General features: G+C 38.2%; 2 protein-coding genes and 1 long non-coding RNA gene across 3 annotated transcripts in view; 1 reads left to right on the top strand and 2 right to left on the bottom strand.

Moving 5' to 3' along the window:
* The window catches only part of LOC146317420 (sodium- and chloride-dependent GABA transporter 3-like), a 37,251-nt gene extending 32,375 nt beyond the window's left edge, over positions 1 to 4,876 (bottom strand). The window contains exons 1-3 of the mRNA XM_084732509.1: positions 4,687 to 4,876; positions 3,490 to 3,624; positions 3,242 to 3,382 (exon numbers count right to left, since the gene is read on the bottom strand). Coding sequence (XP_084588635.1) covers positions 3,242 to 3,382; positions 3,490 to 3,624; positions 4,687 to 4,876 — 466 coding nt within the window. The remainder of the gene's footprint in view (positions 1 to 3,241; positions 3,383 to 3,489; positions 3,625 to 4,686) is intronic.
* Positions 4,877 to 11,175: 6,299 nt separating this feature from the next.
* LOC146317419 (uncharacterized) lies at positions 11,176 to 15,367 on the bottom strand. The gene is made up of 3 exons (XR_014771662.1): positions 14,789 to 15,367; positions 12,218 to 12,291; positions 11,176 to 11,520 (listed from the first exon to the last, which is right to left on the bottom strand). It is a non-coding gene; the product is annotated as an uncharacterized LOC146317419 (long non-coding RNA).
* Positions 15,368 to 15,479: 112 nt separating this feature from the next.
* gadd45aa (growth arrest and DNA-damage-inducible, alpha, a) lies at positions 15,480 to 18,413 on the top strand. The gene is made up of 4 exons (XM_084732508.1): positions 15,480 to 15,658; positions 16,265 to 16,366; positions 17,063 to 17,288; positions 17,598 to 18,413. Exons 1-4 carry the CDS (start codon positions 15,609 to 15,611, stop codon positions 17,709 to 17,711), a joined length of 492 nt encoding a protein of 163 aa, XP_084588634.1. The 5' UTR covers positions 15,480 to 15,608; the 3' UTR covers positions 17,712 to 18,413.

The raw sequence follows: 18,413 nt of genomic DNA, 5'->3' as shown, positions 1-18,413 counted from the left end.
GTGTATGTATGTATGTATGTGTGTGTGTATGCCTGGATCATCTCAAACGCACCTATTGTCACAGCAGCTGAGTGTCTGCAGGTGAAGTTTCTTCAAAAAGCCCAATAATGATGATGGTGTTGATAAAAGAGGTACGGTGTGGATTCTCTGTTCAGCTTGTTTGGACTGAATATTAATTAAAAATGAATCAAAATTAAATGCTATTGAATATGTAATTATTCTCATTTTAAAAATTAAAGTGACAGGTAAAAATAGATTATGACGGGATTTTTATGACCCTGTCAGTCAAAATGACAGACAATGAAAAAGTCTAGCGCAACCTCTGGTATGTATGTATGTATGTATGTATGCGTGTATGTATGCATGCGTTTCTGTGTGTGTATGTATGTATGTATGTATGTATGTATGTATGTATGTGTTTACATATGTATGTATGAAAGTATGTATGTATGTATGTATGTCAGTAAGTATGTATGTATGTATGTATGTAAGTAAGTATGTATGTATGTGTGTATGTATGTATGTATTTAAGTAAGTATGTATCGAAGTAAGTATGTATGTAACCATGTATGCATGTATGTGTGTATGTAAGTATGTATGTAAGTATGTATATATGTATGTATGTATGTATGTATGTGTTTACGTATGTATGTATGAAAGTATGTATGTATGCATGTATTTAAGTATGAATGTATTTAAGTATGTATGCGTGTATGTGTGTCTGTATGTATTTATGTATGTCAGTAAGTATGTATGAATGTACATATGTATGCATGTGTGTATGTATGTATGTCTGTAAGTATCTATGTATGTATGTATGCGTGTATGTATGTATGTATGTATGTATGTATGTATTGAAGTAAGTATGTATGTATGTAAGTATGTATGTACATATGTGTATACATATGTATGTATGTATGTATGTATGTACATATGTATGTATGTATGAATGTAGGTATGTATGTATATATGTATGTACGTATGCATGTATGTATGCATGCGTTTCTGTGTGTGTATGTATGTATGTATGTATGAATGTACATATGTGTGCATGTGTGTATGTATGTATGTATATATGTATGTGTGTGTATGTATGTAAGTATGTATGTATGTATGTAACTATGTATGCATGTATGTATGTATGTATGTATGTATGTATGTATGTATGTAAGTATCTATGTATGTATGTATGTATGTAAGTGTGTATGTATGTGTGTATCTGTGTATGTATGTATGTATGTAAGTATGTATGTATGTATGTATGTATGTATGTAAGTAAGTAAGTAAGTATATATGTATGTATGTAACTATGTATGTATGTGTGTATTGAAGTAAGTATGTATGTAAGTATGTATGTATGTAAGTATGTATATAAGTATGTATGCATTGAAGTAAGTATGTATGTATATATGTAAGTATGTATGTACGTATGTGTATACATATATGTGTGTATGTATGTATGTATGTATGTATGTATGTAAGTAAGTATCTACGTATGTATGTAAGTATGTATGTACGTATGTGTATACATATATGTGTGCATGTATGTATGTATGTATGTATTTATGTATGTATGTAAGTATCTACATATGTAAGTATGTATGTATGCATGTAACTATGTATGTATGTATGTATGCATGTATGTATGTATGTATGTATGTAAGTATGTATGTATGTATGTAAGTAAGTATGTATGTACGTATGTGTATACATATATGTGTGTATGTACGTATGTGTATACATATATGTGTGTATGTATGTATGTATGTAAGTATGTCTGTATGTATGTATGTAAGTAAGAAAGTATGTATGTTTGTATGTATGTATGTACGCGTGTATGTATGCATGCATTTCTGTATGTATATATATATGTATGTACGCGTGTATGTATGCATGCATTTCTGTATGTATATATATGTATGTATGTATTTATGTATGTATGTAAGTATGTGTGTATTCATGTAACTAAGTATGTATGTATGTATGTATGTATGTATGTATGTATGTATGTATATATGTATGTATGTATGTATGTATGTATGTATAGACATATTTAAGTAAGTAAGTATGTATGTATGAATGTATGTATGTGTATATGTATGTATGTAAGTCAGTAAGAAATTAAGTATGTATGTATGTATGTTTGTGTGTGTTTATGTACATGTATGTATGTATGTATGTGTGTATAGGTATATATGTCTTCCTGTCTGAATCATAAACAGCAGATGTGACTGTTCCTCCTGATGTGGTTAACCTGTTGTCATACCAGTTGTTTATAGTATTATTGACAGGTTGTTTTAACTATTAGGTCCCAGTAAGACCTTGTCAATCATACAATGTAAGTTGTTCAATTGTAATCATGACTGTAAATAGTTGTAGTTTCCGAATTAAAAAAAACCTTAGTCCCTGTTATTTGCTCCATTGCAATACACTGAGCTCCATCATCAGACCCACATATGACGTGGCTGAAGAGAGCCCAGCTGGATTCCTATGTGACCACCATAAGCCAACCACGAGTCACACACCCAGATCCAAAACACAGCATGACTTTGAGGTCCACAATGACGAGTCACTCGGGTATGTATAGTGCTGAATCTTCAGGGATTATAACACCCAGAGTCCTATTAATGAATCTATAATGTAGTAAAAGACTACTTATGGGTTGAAGTGTCAACATACTGATCTCATCACAAGCCGGTGTTTCCTCTTCCTGTCAGATATACTGTTCTTGCTCTACTGCTCAGACTCAAAACCATTTTCCTCCTACCGAAGATGAAAATCTTTTAAAATGGGACACCGATGTGAACCAGTGTTCATAAGAAAGAGAAAATAATTTCCCGAAAAAGCTGGGCGCAGTAACTTTTAGCAGTGTCACTCAAACACCCAGAAATCAGATGTTTGTAGGGGACTATTTTCAACTGTGGATTAATACACAATTCATGCAAATATTTAACAACAGGAAGGTGTTTGTGGAACTGAGTCAAAATAAACAACAGAGCCCATGTTCATGGTATGAAGGAACATGTCAGCGCAACACGACGGCTTCTTGATGTGTTTTTAATAGTTGTTCAACAAACATGGAGATTTATGCATCTATACATTAACAATTACTACTACTGATATAAGCAACAGTTGTTATTGTCATTTTCTGCTCATTTCATTGAATTAGCTAAGAACACAAAACATATATCACCAGATTTATCCTTTAATCAATGTTAGAGGGTGTATTGGACTTGTGTACCTGTGTTCCAGGTGTTGTTACAGCTGGCCCATGGGAGTACAGCGTGGAAAGTGGAGAAGAGGTAGAGGAAGGCCCAAGCCAGGATGATGATATAATATACCATAGTGTACAGTGAAAGTACTTGACTGCCGTAGCCTAAACCTGAGGCGAAAACGTGTTATCATCTACCAAATAACAATAAACACAAACTTTTAATAGTATATCAATTATATCCCACTGTATTAAATGTATAACTGAGGCAGCGGTACCTTCAAATAAAGGACTGATTTTCTTCCAGCATGTGATTCCACCCTGACCAGTCATCTGCCCCAGAGATATCTCCATGAAGAAGATGGGGATCCCACAAGTGAACAGGATTAAAGCATAAGGAACCAAGAAAACTCCTAAAGGGAAGAATTATAAAGCACAGCTGTTAAACATAAACCAGAGTACCGAGTCTCACTGGTGATTGCAGCAGACTATGTTGTAATTCATACTGTGTTCTTCTTTTGCTCTCTATATTCTCTAGATTACTTGCCTTAAGTCTCTATATCTTTATCTTATTGCTTATGTTTTTAGGACTATGTAATCTTTACACACTGCCTGGACAGTCACCACCTGGATTTAAGTCAGCAAACAGGTAAGATGCCGTGGTCGTGGAAAAGATGTTACTCTAATCAGAAAAAAAGGCTTCAGTTTGTTAGGGAGCAAAAAGATTGGACTCTGGAGGAATGGAAAAAGGTCATGTGGTCTGATGAGTCCAGATTTACCCTGTTCCAGAGTGATGGGGGCATCAGGGTAAGAAGAGAGGCGGATGAAGTGATGCTCCCATCATGCCTAGTGCCTACAGTACAAGCCTGTGGGGGCAGTGTTATGATCTGGGGTTGCTTCAGCTGCTCAGGTCGAGGTTCAGCAACGTTATGAGCCCAAAAACTGATGTCAGCTCACTGCCTGAATATACTGAGTGATCAGGTTTTTACATCAATGGATTTTTTTCTTCCCTGATGACACGGACATATTCCAAGATGACAATGTCAGGATTCATCAGGATCAAACTGTGAAAGAGTGGATCAGGAAGCATGAAACATCATTTTCACTCATGGACTGTCCACCACAGAGTCCAGACCTGAACCCCACTGAGAATCTTTGGGATGTTCTGGAGGAGACTTTACACAGCGGTCCGACTCTCCCGTCATCAATACAAGATCTTGGAGAAAAATTAATGCAACTCTGGACAGAAATAAATGTTGTGACACTACAACATAAGTTTATCGAAATGATGCCATGGAGAATGTGTGACGTAATCAAAACTAAAGGTGGTCCAACGAAATATTAGTGTTTGACTTTTTTTTTTGAGCAGGCAGTGTATTTTTACTACTATGTTTATTGTTATGCACCAGTATGCACCAACATGTCACAGCAAATTCCAAGTTTCTGATTCAGATTCTGATTAATCAAGCTCTTACCTCCTCCATTTTTGAAGCACAGATACGGAAACCTCCAAACGTTGCCCAGACCAATGATTTCTCCAACTATTGCTAAGATGAACTCCGTCTTGTTGGCCCACTGGCCTCTATTATGACTCTTTTCTGGAGCATGATTTGAATTGTTCTCATCTGCCATCAGATTCTTCTCTGGATTACTTGCTGGCTCCATATGGACTGGTCAGCTGTGCTGAAATGTTACATTAAAACAACAGTTTGTGTTATAAGACTTTTTTAGAAGTTTGCTTATCCATGCACAGACATAACTACCCCTTCCACCAACTTTAAACATGAAGAGAATATTTTATAAACTAGCATTAATTATTTTATTTATGGCCACTCCACGGTGAGGTTGTTATAGTTCACTGGAGCTAAGCTAATAACTAAAACTATGCATTTTAGTTAACTCATATAAAAGTGAGAAAAAAAACTCCAATGATGTGTATTAACTAACTAAATTAAAAAGTATGCAGGACATGCATTTCGTTTTAGTCTTAATCAATTAAGTCAAATTTGTCAACACAAAAAGCCTCCGTCAACATGTTGACCAGGGCCGTTTCTTGCTATATGCACACTGTGTGGTTGTGTAGGTCCCCAAAAGCCACCAGGGGACCCTCAAGTAGCATAATGTAACCAGTTGATTCCACCAAACACGGCACATCTGTGCCACGGTTCTGATCCGTCCTCCACACGGCTGCAAGCTCCACCAGCAGCGTTTCAGAAGCGCCTCAGCTGTGGAGTGTTTTGCCCACATGATTATGTTTACTTGCTCAGATTTCGTTGATTTAATTGTCTTTCCTTGGTCTTTGTGCTTCATGGATAACCAGGCTACGTGGTCAAATAGTTTCCTTTCTGTCTTTACGATCGTGAGTCTGCACAAGGTCTTTTTAAATTTTGAAAATTAACCGGATTCTTCCTGCCTTCTCTGTGTCTGACTTCCTGCTCGCTCAATCTGCTCTGTGCTAATTGACCAGAGAGCTGCTTCGGGGACGCGGGTGGAACCACAAGCACTGTGTCTGGTGGAATTTAGCCATAAGTCCAGAGAACAGTGGGGAGGCTCTGTATTGAAAAATCATGAAGGTTATGCTGTTATGCTTGTTTTATCATCACTTCTAGAGATTTATAAATACATGCCTCTAAACCACCACAATCATTAGTTTCAAGTAAACAGCATGATCTTCATTTTGTAGTTTATGGTCCTATTTAGAGGAAAATTGACGATAAAAGAGGGGAAAGCTTGAGGGGCAAAACTCTCAAAACTCAGATCAAACTGTCAAACTAGGCAATGCTGATCAAAAATGGATCAATATTCTACTACTACAGTACTCGCTTAAAAAGTTTTCAGAAAAATAATTTAGTGTTTAGTTGTAATTTGAGAAAGATCATGACCAGGCGGACTGACGTTCTTTCCTGCTGAACAGACGAATCAAAACCAAGTGCCATATATACATGCTGCCACTGGGACATATTGTACATAAACACACTGTCTAAAAATGTCTAACCTGCAGCCAGATACCTGGGTGTAATGTCTGACCATGACTTTGTCATTATTTTAAGTTACGGTCACGCAACACTGGAATTCTCTTCCTGAGGATGTGAGACTTATATAATCAGTAACATTTTTAAAATTGCTACTCAAAATGTATCTCTAAAAAGGACATGTCTTATCTGTTTTCCTATACTTGTTATTGATTAATCTTATAATATTATGTTGGTGGTGTTTTTTTATTCTATTTTATTTTTGTTTTATTTTAATTGTCTGATTTTATTTGTCTCAGTGCTCTCCTGAAATGTTTTAATCTTGACTGAACCCCTGTAAAGTACTAACATTGTTTTGCTCTATATTTGCATTGCTCTATTCTTCTTCTTACTATTATTATTGTTATTGTTGTTGTCATTGTTGTTTTGTTGCTGAACATGAATCAACACTTAAACAAATGTAAATGCACCTGAGTTAGCTAAAGGCTAGTTTTAATCATCAGTCACTTTTCCTGATGTTATTAGGCATCCTAGCATAAAAGTAAAGATGTACGCCTAATAAAATAAAAATTAAAAAGTGTTAATGGAGAGACGTATGTCCACAGGTGCGAGAACTTCACCAGACTGCAACAGCTCAGCTGATCGCAGTACACAGTGCTTGGACTATATCACCACTGACAAGCAACCTCATGGAAGAGGACAAAGTTCATCACTTGACCTCAGAAGACAGGTGAAATGTTTGACTGGTACAATCTGGGTTATTCATTTGATGAAACTCTCACTCATCTCCCCTCACTCAGATGTCACTGCAGGTTAATCAATAAGTTGTCAATATCAGACACACAACACCTCTCTTTTTTCTTTAATGACAACATAACTATGGATGAACATGTTATTTTTTCTTCCTGTGTATTTATCTGTTTTTTTCTTGACTCATGGACATAAATTATTATTCATTCCTACTTATTGGAACTTCGTATGGACACTGAGGGAATGCCAAAACTCATGGACTGTCTCCTAAAGACACTGATGACCTCTGAGTGTGCGTCTGTACTGTACGATGTTAATTATTTCAAGGAAATAAAAATAAGTTACAAAAAAAAAGTGTTAAACAGATAAACTTGCCTTGCCTCGCATAACAATCCAACCCAATTAGCACCAGTCAAGAGGGATAACTGTCGAGTCTGAAGGCGAAAGGACAGGAGACAAAGCCCTGTTTGGGGTCTGCCTGTGCACGTGCCAGATTAAATAGGAGGAAATGTACATTGTGTCATGAAGTTAAGAATAGTCTTTGCATTTTGACAGGGCCTCCTCTCATGAGCTGGTTTTGGGGGAGATGCTCATTGTCCAGAAAGACCTCGGTAAGTTCTTTATCTCCTGTGTCTCATGAGAGCAAACTGATCACACTGTGGCTGACAATACTGTGATCCACCTCTTTATGATACATCATAACTTATATGGAATCAAAGGTCCAATGATCGAAATGTGATTGTGCAAACACATCTATATGAATCCATCTCAGCTACAAGGTGAATATTAATCAAACTGACCAGAACCTGCAGTGAACATTCACTGGGAAGCCAACTCTATAGTATAGTATAATATATAGTATATAGTATAATATAGCCAACTTTATAGCAGAAGGATGGCATCAAGGTTGGTCAGTACTTACATGTGCCTGTGGAGCCCTGCTGTGTTGACTGGATGGATGTTCTCGCAGACAGTTGAGTTTTCAGATGAAGGTCGGTGGTTGAAACAGCAGAGACGATGAAGCATTCAGGATTGTACTCTTTTTCAGTTTCAAAAGTTCCTCGCGGTCAGTGAAGGTTTGCGCTTGAATCCCACTCCGAGGTTTGGCCTCAGGTCATATTTTTCTATGTAGGTATCTTGTTGACGCCCTCAGAGGGAGTGGCTCAGTTCACCCACCTGTAACTCAAGGAAGATCATTCAATGGTCAGACAACGGATCATAGCAGATTACAGATTCAGAAATCTGAGATTAAGATACACAAAATAATGCCAAACATACCAAAAGTAAACAGTGCGCCGCTGATCTGCAAGAGTGTGTGAGAGGTCCTGACAGTGGCGTGTGTGTGAATACATGTTCAATTAAGGGTTTAGTACACAGGTGGTCAATCAGTATATATGGAAAACAAATCCAGCAAAGGTTCAGACTCTGGCACGTGTCAAAACACACCCCAAAAGGGGGTCGACAAGTTCCCTCTTGACAGTTGTTAATTGTGTTAGGCTGTTTCCTCCACAGCCGCCTCTTTTATGGTTGGTTACTTTTCTACAGTCACCTGAAAGCAGCAGGACCAGCATTCTCTCTCATTTTAGGAAGTTGTGCACATTTTCAAAGCTATGCACAAAAACTACACACATTATCCAGAGTGGATTATTAAAATCAATTCAGTGCCAGCAACACCAGGCTTTTGCAGACTTCTTTGGTTTTGTACACATCAACTGGTCGGCTATAACTTAAAGTTTACATAATCAGTCGTCCACCGGGGAGCAGCGGCCCGTGTCCCCTCCTCTCTGACAGGTCTCCTTTCAGAGGCTCCTGAAGGATGGTTTTAAAGGCCTGTGGCTGTGAAAAGTACCGTGAATTGTTTTGGTAAAAACTGCCTGCAGCAGACAAGAAATAATGTTTCGAGGTCACAAACTTGTCAGTTTGCTTGTTTGTATAGTCTGGAGGTAAAGAGGGTCCAGCCCTGTCATAAGTCATAATCTGAATGTCACTGTTTCACCCGTGGAGACCCTTGGGTTGAGATGTAACGTCTACTGGTGATAACATTTAAGATTTGTGTCAGCAAAGAGAGAAGTCTCATTGTCTGGGTTCAGAGGTTGAAGAAAATTATGTTTTCCTGTCCTACTTTCCTCCAAGTCAACAACAGCACATTTTTGCCACTTAAGCCACAGCTTTCACTGCTGTGGAGCCATAAAAGCAGGTTTTTCAATGTTTTTGAAAAAGTGTGAAGCACAGGGTCCTTCAGCATATAGCTGTAAGCGTGCATAAAAAAATATTAGGCTGATCGGTCCAGCAGTATGCGAGTTTCATGCATGCAAGCAGTTGCATGATCCTCTCCAGGCTTATTCCTGCTAGACAAGAAAGGCAGGCAGAGCAAGAGAAAGTTGTCACTTGAATGTAACTTTAGATTTCTACCAACTATTTTATTGAGCATGTGCTCGTATGAGGCAGTTGTGTCATTAAAGTTGCCCATTCTTTTACATCTTGGACTTGACAACCAAAAATTCATCACTTGAACTTTGGGGTTCTTATGTTTTGTCACCTAATAGACATAGCTGAGGCGATAATCGCAATGTCGTCCCTACCCAGTTTCCCAAATATTCTAGGACTTTTATCCACAAAAAAAATGTATTGAATACATTGCTTCCCTAATGTATTTCCCACTGCTGGACACAATCATCCACAATTCTTCATGTGCACTCCAGATCTCTCTGCAATAACATTCTCAGTTTCAAACAATCATTGCAAAAATACTCATTGGTTGTCTAGAAGCATCGCACAGGTTGCTCAAAATAGTCCAGATTTGCATTTTCAACTTTGACTTTGCTCTTGGAAGCTGGAGCAAAGTCAAAGTTGAGCAGCTTGGCGCAACGAGCATTTTTACGACATTAGTTTTCTCCCGTGGTGATAAAGGGTGAATGTTGACCAGAAACTGCAGTGACAGTTCACGAAGAACACAAGTAAGAACATGTGTAAGGGTCGGTCAGTACTTACCTCTGGAGCTCTGTTCTGATGGTGTGATGGAGGTTCTAGCAGAGAACTGAGATGTCACATGGAGCTCAGTTGTTGAAACAAAGAGGAGATAAAATGAGGACTGAACTTGTTTTAAAAGTTCCCTGCAGCCAATAAAATGAATCTCACTCCAAGATTTGGTCTCGCGTAATATATTTTACTCAGGTCGGTTGGCGCCTACAGAGGACATTTGACCAATGGGAGAGAAGTGGCTCCTGTTCACTCCTCTGTAACTCAAGGAAAGTCATTCCCTGGTCAGACAGTTTTTCCACTCGGCTCATTACTTGTTCCTCAGAATTGCCTGCTTCCATAACACTTGTTGAGAATGAAGAGAATGAAAAGATTTATAAATATAAGAATAAGATACACAAAATGATAGCAAACTGTCAGACATGAGTTGTTCTTAATATGAACAAGAAAATGGACGCAGTAGCACAACTCAGAGACAGATTGATTGGCTAACATATTAGCTGAATGCTTGTTCCCATCCACTACGGTCATGTGATTATTAGGAGATGGTTAAGCAGTAGGTGGCGCCAATTCTCCAGTCAGAAAATCATTATACCAGTCCTGACAATTCACCGCCCTGTGAGTAAAATTACTGTAGATGGGGCAGCTGCAGGTTTTTCAATCATCCGATTTCAATCGAGTCGTTTTTATATTCAAGGGTTCCTGATCTATGTTGAGTAAGTTAGAAAAAAAATGTTTTCCTGACTCACTGAAATGGGTTGAGAAATATAATCCAGAAAAACACAACTCCCCTATTTACATGTATTTGTTCACAGACCAGTCTTGCTCTGTCCACTATGGAGGCGGCGTGAAACCAAGCTTAGTCAAATTTCTCTTTTCCCTTTACTTAAATATGTTACATGCTAGGCTTATTTATGCTGAAAACTAAAGAAAAACACATTTGAAGATGGTTAAAAGACTTTGCTGAAGGACCTGTAAACGTGTAATATATTCACATTTTAATTTAGCTAATGTAGCCAAAACAATAGCTATGTAGCTAGCTAAGCTACATCAATCATCAGATAGATAGATAGTTAGCGTTTTGCTTACGTCGGCTAACTTAAGATGCGATTCTTTGTCATTACAGGAAAAGAAGAAAGGTGACTGAGGTACCAAGTTTGCTCAAAAGTTATTGGAGCCCAGAGCAAAAAGGGGTGGGACTTAGACAGGGTCAATCAAACCACACAGAAACTGGAAGTGAGGAGAAGTCAGTAACGAGAGGAGAGGTGATTATCAAACTAAAACAGGAAGCAATGAAAGAACAAATGAAGAGGTTGAGCAGGATGTATAAGAAATATCTGGACAGGTTCAGGTTGATCGGACTGTCTTATATGTTTTGAGGTCAAAAACTAGTCAGTTTGCTTGTTTGTGAAGTCTGGGAGGTAAAGTGGGTCCGGCTCCGTCCTGAGTCATAAACTTATGTCATTGTTTCACCTGTGCAGGAGCTCCAGATACTAGGGGAGATGTAACTGGTCCATTGGTGATAAGATTTAAGTTTTTTGCAGGATTCTTCAGTCTTATTGTCAGGGTTCAGAGGTTGAAGAAAACTGTGTTTTCCTGTCCTGGTTTCTGCAAAGTAGACCACACCAGATAAGAACATTTGACCATAATTTGCACAGTAGAGCTCTCCAGAAACATGAAGGAGTCATATGTGAAGATAATATTTAAGTTGCCCAAGTGGTAAAAAAAAGGGGAAAAAAATTACCTATGAAACTCTTTTGACAGTCAATTAATCATGAAAGTATTTTTTCATGAAAAATGGCAGGACATGCCCTTAGATGTGGGGACTTCCCACTTTTCTTCATTTATTATCATAATAAATGAAGAAAAAAAAAACATTAAAAACAATGTGAGTCTCAGGGCTTTCATCAGAATCAAACTACAAAATCATTTTGTTTTCCAGCATAACAGGAATCTATAACAAAGAATTGTCAGAATTGTTACTTTTAATGAACACTGGCTGCAAAACTTTGCAAAAGCTTTGGCAGAGCAAGTGAAAGATAAATGTTAAATGCTGGTATTTCCCATCATCTTGTTTGAATATCTAAAGTGATGATCCAGGACAAAACTACACAGGACCATGGAATCTTGCCCTTAAACTATTACTGGTTTATTATCATAAAAAAATATGTTAGCCATTGGTGATCTGCTTGAGATAATGTGTACAAACTAAATAGGTAATGATTACCATGTCAGACAGACCCTGAGCTTCAGGAAAGACCTGACCTGAGTGACCAAAGTCTCTCAAACATGCTCAAATATTCACCTTCCAGTGTCCCATCTGGACTGATGTCCGTCCTCCTCCCCGCTTCAGTCGCCTCAGCAGCCTGGTCTCATCACCTGCTCAATGGTCAATACAAAAAACTGTTGCCGTTAAAAGTGTGATGTTTGTTTGTTATTCATCACCCATATTTCCATGTCCGATAACCCTGGTATAAGTTTAATGTTATCAAATCAATTTTCTATGATTTCCCCAATCAACTTTTCACAATATAGGATCAGATTTAATGCAACACCTCTGCATAAATACGACCTTTGTGAAGCTGACAACTTGCAGCTTTTGTGGAGTGCCAAACTGATCGCTGAACATCGTGATATTTATTCTGCAAATGCAGCAAACAAACGCAGCATGCACAGCTCACATGCTCTGTTTGGCATTTGATCATGCACAAGAATTTTGACACTTTTAAGAAGTCACTGTTTTCATTTATAATCAATTTACTGAACTCAACAACATAACATAAATCCAGGTCAACAAACAATGTCTTCAGTACAAATGGATTGGACAAGAAGAGGCCACTCAGTAGAGTTCAGATCCTCGCCAGGCAACAGATGGTGAAGCACCTACTGCAACGCCACCAGAACTGTCAAACGCAACCAGTGGAGATTTGCAAAGTTCTGCTAACATTAACATGACCCCCCCATAGTTGTTTTCCTGAGCTGAAATACGATTTTAAACTGAAACAGTTAGTAATCACTTGTGGCCCCTAGAGGCGGGTTGAGAAGAGAAGTCAGCTGTCAGTGGTCACATAAAACAAACCAGTCAAAAAATAGAATTACAGCCTTGTAGTTGTATGTCTGCACCAACCTAGTCTAGTCTGACATTTCTAAAAGTAGGTGTTTAATGGTGGGAACATATTTTTTCACATTAGAAACTTCAGTTCCACCATTTTTAAGACTCTTTCCTGATTCGCTCTGATCTACAGACAAGATCAGCTCATCATTATCTAAACTTAACTAACCTGTGATGAAGTGTTCAGCACTGACGCACATCCTGACAGTTTAACAGTTGCTGTGACTGCATGCAACTTAGAAATCAGGTGATTTCTGTCTGTTAAAGCTGCTTCAATGCACGAGTACAAGAGTTTTCTTTGAAATTTGAAATGAAGAACATGCGGTTCAAGTGCGTGAGGTGGACTAGTGTTGCCTCCTACTGGACCGTCCTGGAACAGATGGGACAAAATATTCAGATTCATCACCTGTCAAGAAAATTAAATCTGAGTAAAAACAGAGTAAAAATCTTATTAAGGTAGTAATTAGAGTTAATGTAATTAAAACCAGTTAAGCGTCTGTTACAGTGAGATTTATGAGGGATTGCATAAACTGACCCAGTATCCTCAGGCATTTTTGTGCAAGAGCCAAAGCGCACAAAGAGGAAATTTCAGTTATGTTTAATCCTCTGTGAAGTCTGTTTCTGATGTTCTGTCATGGAGTGTGTTGCTGTGTCTTTTCAGTAAGTTTTGGCTGCAGCCACCAAGGGGCAGCATAACACCTTATAACATCCACTATTCCCTGTGTCATGTCTTAGTGTGAGAGTGAACTGGCCTCTCTGAATCCATCTAGCCTAGAGTTGAAAGAATTAATCAATTTATCATTGTTTCTGCAACTTTTTGCTAATTGTTTAAGCATTTTTTAAGCAAAAATGGTAAATATTCACATAATTTTTATAGCAGCCATATTGATATAAAATATTAAGGTATAATAGCTCTAGGTTTTTATCAATGATGCTACTTAGAATAAAAACATAAAATGCCTCCATACTGCTTATCTGGTGTAATCCAATAATTAGTCTAATAAATGAATAAATAAATAAATAAATAAATAAATAAATAAATAAATAAAAGGGTATTCAGTGGAAAAAGAAGAACGGGTGGAAGTAACTAGTTACAAAAACTCAACTTATGTAGTTTTTTTGGGGGGTATTTGTATTTTTGTGAGTAGATTTTCAAGTCTGTACTTTTACTTATAATTAAGTATGCATTACAAGATGTAACTGAGCACTGAGTTAAATTTGAATTAATATCCAGAACTTTAAGTTGCACTTTATTTGCCAGTAAGGTGATCTGATCACAAATGGGCCGATGAAAACAAAGACATACAAATGAAAAACAAAACATGATGAAAACAGAATTAATTTAACTGATTAAAAATGTATTTGATATTTAATCAATAGTCATGGCAGTAACTGCACTTCATTTGCCCTTGTTTTGTCTTGTGGAGTCATTTGTTGAACAAGAAAATTAAAATTTGGACTTAAAATAAGACAAAAATGACCATGAGGGAAAAAAAATGTCTTTATCTAATAAACTGCTAATGATTAATAATCAATTTTTTAACTATTAAGGAAAATGCACAAAATTTGCAACCCTAGATTGTAGAGGTGATGTGGCATCAGTGGTTAAAAGGAACTGATACTCTGGGTAGTTTTTGCTACGCATACTTTGTACTTTATGTACTTAAGTATATTTCCAACACTAACACTTTTACTTGTAGTTAAAATTTTAGCAGTATAACAGTACTTGTACTTGAGTACAGACTGCTCAGGACTGATACTGACCGTGTTTTAAAGCAGTAATACTTCAGGTATGCTGCAGTAGTTTGGTGTTGGCAGGTTGACACCTTTCCCCTCTCTTTCTCGCGCCAGTCCTTTGGATCTCGCGCGCGGTTTCGGTAGGCTTTCGCACGCTCCGCAGCGGACCAATCAGAGAGCAGCATTCTTCCCAGAAGCGTCCCGTTGCTATGCGGTTGTCCTGAGGCCTGTCCTGTCCTGTCCGGCAGCGAGGGTGAGTTCTGCACGAAGTTATTGATTCATTCATCACTTTATTTAATGCTCATTCACTTTTAGCAACATATTTCAAATACAGATGTTTTGTTTATTGTCAGGTTGTTCTTACACTGCCAGAAATCATCACTGTTGTCAAATTGTTGTGTCTGTGTGCAACGTTTTGAGATGTCAGATGTTCACGGGTAGAATTAGCATCACAGCTGTGCACAAGTTATTACAACATGGCAGGAAATGTTTGAGCCAGGCTCTTGAATATATTTGTATTTAGTCCAGACGTTAGAGGCCAGCAGGCAGCTGTAGCCACGGTAGTAACCCAGCTGGAGACGGACACGCCCACCGCTCCGTCTCTGTCCAATCACACTCGAGAGCACGCCCGAAAAATTAGCATGCGGCCAATGAGCAGAGCCATGCAAATGTTCGCCTGACTTTCATTGTCCCAGGCAGTTTTAATGTGAAGTTGCCAGATTTATCTCTCAGTTGCAGCACAGTGAGACAACAGATAAAAGTGTATGTATAGCCGAGAAGATACGAGGATAAACTAACTACGAGCTCCACGGTGGTACTCTTTTGCTCTGAGGTGGCTTTGGATTTTATGTACAACATGACATTTGAGGAACTAAGTGGGGATTACTCTCAAGAAAGGTAAATTTAACGACATTTATTATACTGTAGTATAACATCGATGCATATTTAATATTACCGGTGTCAACCTGCTACGCTGTTTACAGTGTGTGCTGCAACCTGACATGCATTAAATAGATCAATGCACGATAAAGGTAGTTTTAAAGCCATTTCTGTTCTGACAACTGATTTACAGCATCTTCACCGCTGATAAACATTAAAAGACGGTGTCTGTTTGTTTGATCTGCTAACTGCTCTTCAGCTGAGACCGGGTCGCGAGACGCTTTCCACTTTTCGGTAACTAATGTTAGCTTAACTTAACGCGACGCCGCTCATTTAACATCGCTTAAAGGTGGTCAAAAAGTACCAGAAAACCTGATGTGATATTCTTAAATGTGCCGTTTCGCTTTCACACAGGTGTCAGAAAAGATTTCAACCGCAAAGCTGATCTCAGTTTGGTGTTTAGTCGGCGAAACCAACCTGTGCGCATCTGGCAGCGGTGCCGGGTGGTTAGCTAGCAGTCCGGCTAATGTTAGCCGGAAGCAGGACGGTGTAGAGTGTCTTTTTGTGTGTGCGGTCCAGTTGTAACGATGCCAACATTAAGTTTTTTTTGTTTCTGTGTTGCAGAATGGATTCTGTGGCGAAAGCTTTGGAAGAAGTCCTCACCTCTGCCTTACCGCAGGGCTGCATTACAGTGGGAGTCTACGAGGCTGCCAAATCCCTCAATGTGTAAGTACAAGGTTACACAAGCTAACACTTAAGTTACTGGGCAACACTTACACAATAAGGGTACAAATCATATAACTGACTTATGCTTAACTCATGCATGACTCGTTTATGATTTAATGCAGTTATTAATGACTTTATACGAAGTAGAAAAACAATTAGTGGATGTTAATTCACAACTACTTCATACATTAACTTATATGCATATAAATTAGCTGTTTCAGCAGTTTTAAAGCTGATTTCAGACCAATGTATTTGCTCAGCATCTCTAAAAGCACAACTATAACTGTTCTTATAGAAATATGAAACTTTATTGTTAATCAAACTGGGCACCAGATGCAAACATATTGAATATTAATACAGTGACATAAATGTACTTTCATGTAAGTTAACTGGAATCCAGCAAACTTAGTGCATATCGATTATTGTCTGAATTATAAGTGTGAACTAATCACATTGAGTCACAGTGATTTGATCACTTGTTAGCAGTGAGTAACAGGATTTAATGATGCTTCCCATATTAATTAATGAAGTGAATCATTGTGAGTCATGCATTATTAAGAAGATGATTTGTACCCTGTTAGATATCTCTCACATGTCCTAATGCACATGTTTTCCTGCTTGCATCTTGCAGGATGTATACAGTGTTTTGTTGAACTATAAATAGACTAATTTATAATCTTTTCCTTCCCTCCTCAGAGACCCTGATAATGTGGTTCTGTGCATCCTGGCCACCGATGACGAAGATGTCAAAGATGTGGCCCTGCAGATCCACTTTACTCTCATTCAGGCTTTCTGCTGCGAGAATGACATCAACATCCTGAGAGTCAACAACACCCGGCGCCTGGCAGAAATTCTGGGTGGAGGAGGAGGTGGAAAGCAGAGTGGGGGTGAACCTATGGACCTGCACTGTGTCCTGGTCACAGTAAGTATCTTTTCTCTTTTTTTTCTCTCTAAATGTTTTTCACCTAAGTGAGTCTTGTGATTTTATACAAAAAGGTTGAGGTGAGTACACATGAGTGAAACTCTTAATGCAGGAAGAACTTGCCTGTACTTGTTCTTGTGGTTTTGGTAAACAAGTGTGTGACTCCTCCCTCATATGACTTATCAGGATTTTCAGCAGGGGAAATACCTTCCACATAAGCAGGGATTACTTGTAATTTAGTGCAATCTGAGCCATAAAAAATGGATTCATGTTTTAGCTAATTTATTCTCTTTCTGTTTACATTTTCAGAGTCCACATTCTACATCATGGAAGGACCCCGCTCTGAGCAAAGTGAACCGATTCTGCAGAGAGAGCCGCTGTATGGACCAGTGGGTGCCCATCATCAACCTGCCCGAACGATGAACTTTTAGCCGCAAAACTCTCTGAAAGGACTTTTATATCTGCACAGGAAGGGTGGCGTGAACCCTGATGGACACATTACCACCCTGAGATCAAATTCCAAAGCACTGCTGATGGGGAAAGAAAAAATTTGCTGGGGGATGTATTTCCACTTTGGACAGGACTGTTTGGAGTTGCGCCTGTCAGCCTTGGCAACCAAGATGAGATGGCGAGGCACTTGTATCTTCGTGAGGTGGAAATGGAAAAAAAAAAAAAAAAAGCATGTGTGTGCTTTTTAATGTGAAGCCGGACACTGTACAGACGGATTCTATCATGTTTGTGTGGTAAAGCCTCTGTGACGAGTCAGAAAACGGAGCTGTTGAGTGGACCAAGGCCTCGGCCTCTCTCTGCAGAAACAAAGCACTTGTTGAAACACTGGACCTTTTTGCAATTTCACTTATTTGAATTAAATTGTTAATGTTGATGTTGCTATTGTCCTAATTTAAAAAGGGAAGGGCTGCACATCCAGTGAAGACATTCTGTGTATTTAGTGTTTCATATGCCAGCTGGTTTTTTGCCACAAGTAAAATAATTCATTTGTTACAATTTAAGTTATTTCTAATGATATTTAAGTGTATTTATGTTTCATTTTTTTACATTAACTGAAATCCGAATACTTATGTACTGCTGTCAATAAAAAGTTGGTTTTTTTTTTTGGAGCCAGAA

The sequence above is a fragment of the Lutjanus erythropterus genome, chromosome 12 (genome assembly GCF_056507025.1).
Source record: "Lutjanus erythropterus isolate fLutEry1 chromosome 12, fLutEry1.hap2, whole genome shotgun sequence".
Lineage (NCBI taxonomy): Eukaryota > Metazoa > Chordata > Actinopteri > Lutjaniformes > Lutjanidae > Lutjanus > Lutjanus erythropterus.
The sequence above is the reverse complement of the archived record's forward strand: the minus strand, read 5'-3'. Positions and strand labels throughout refer to the sequence as shown.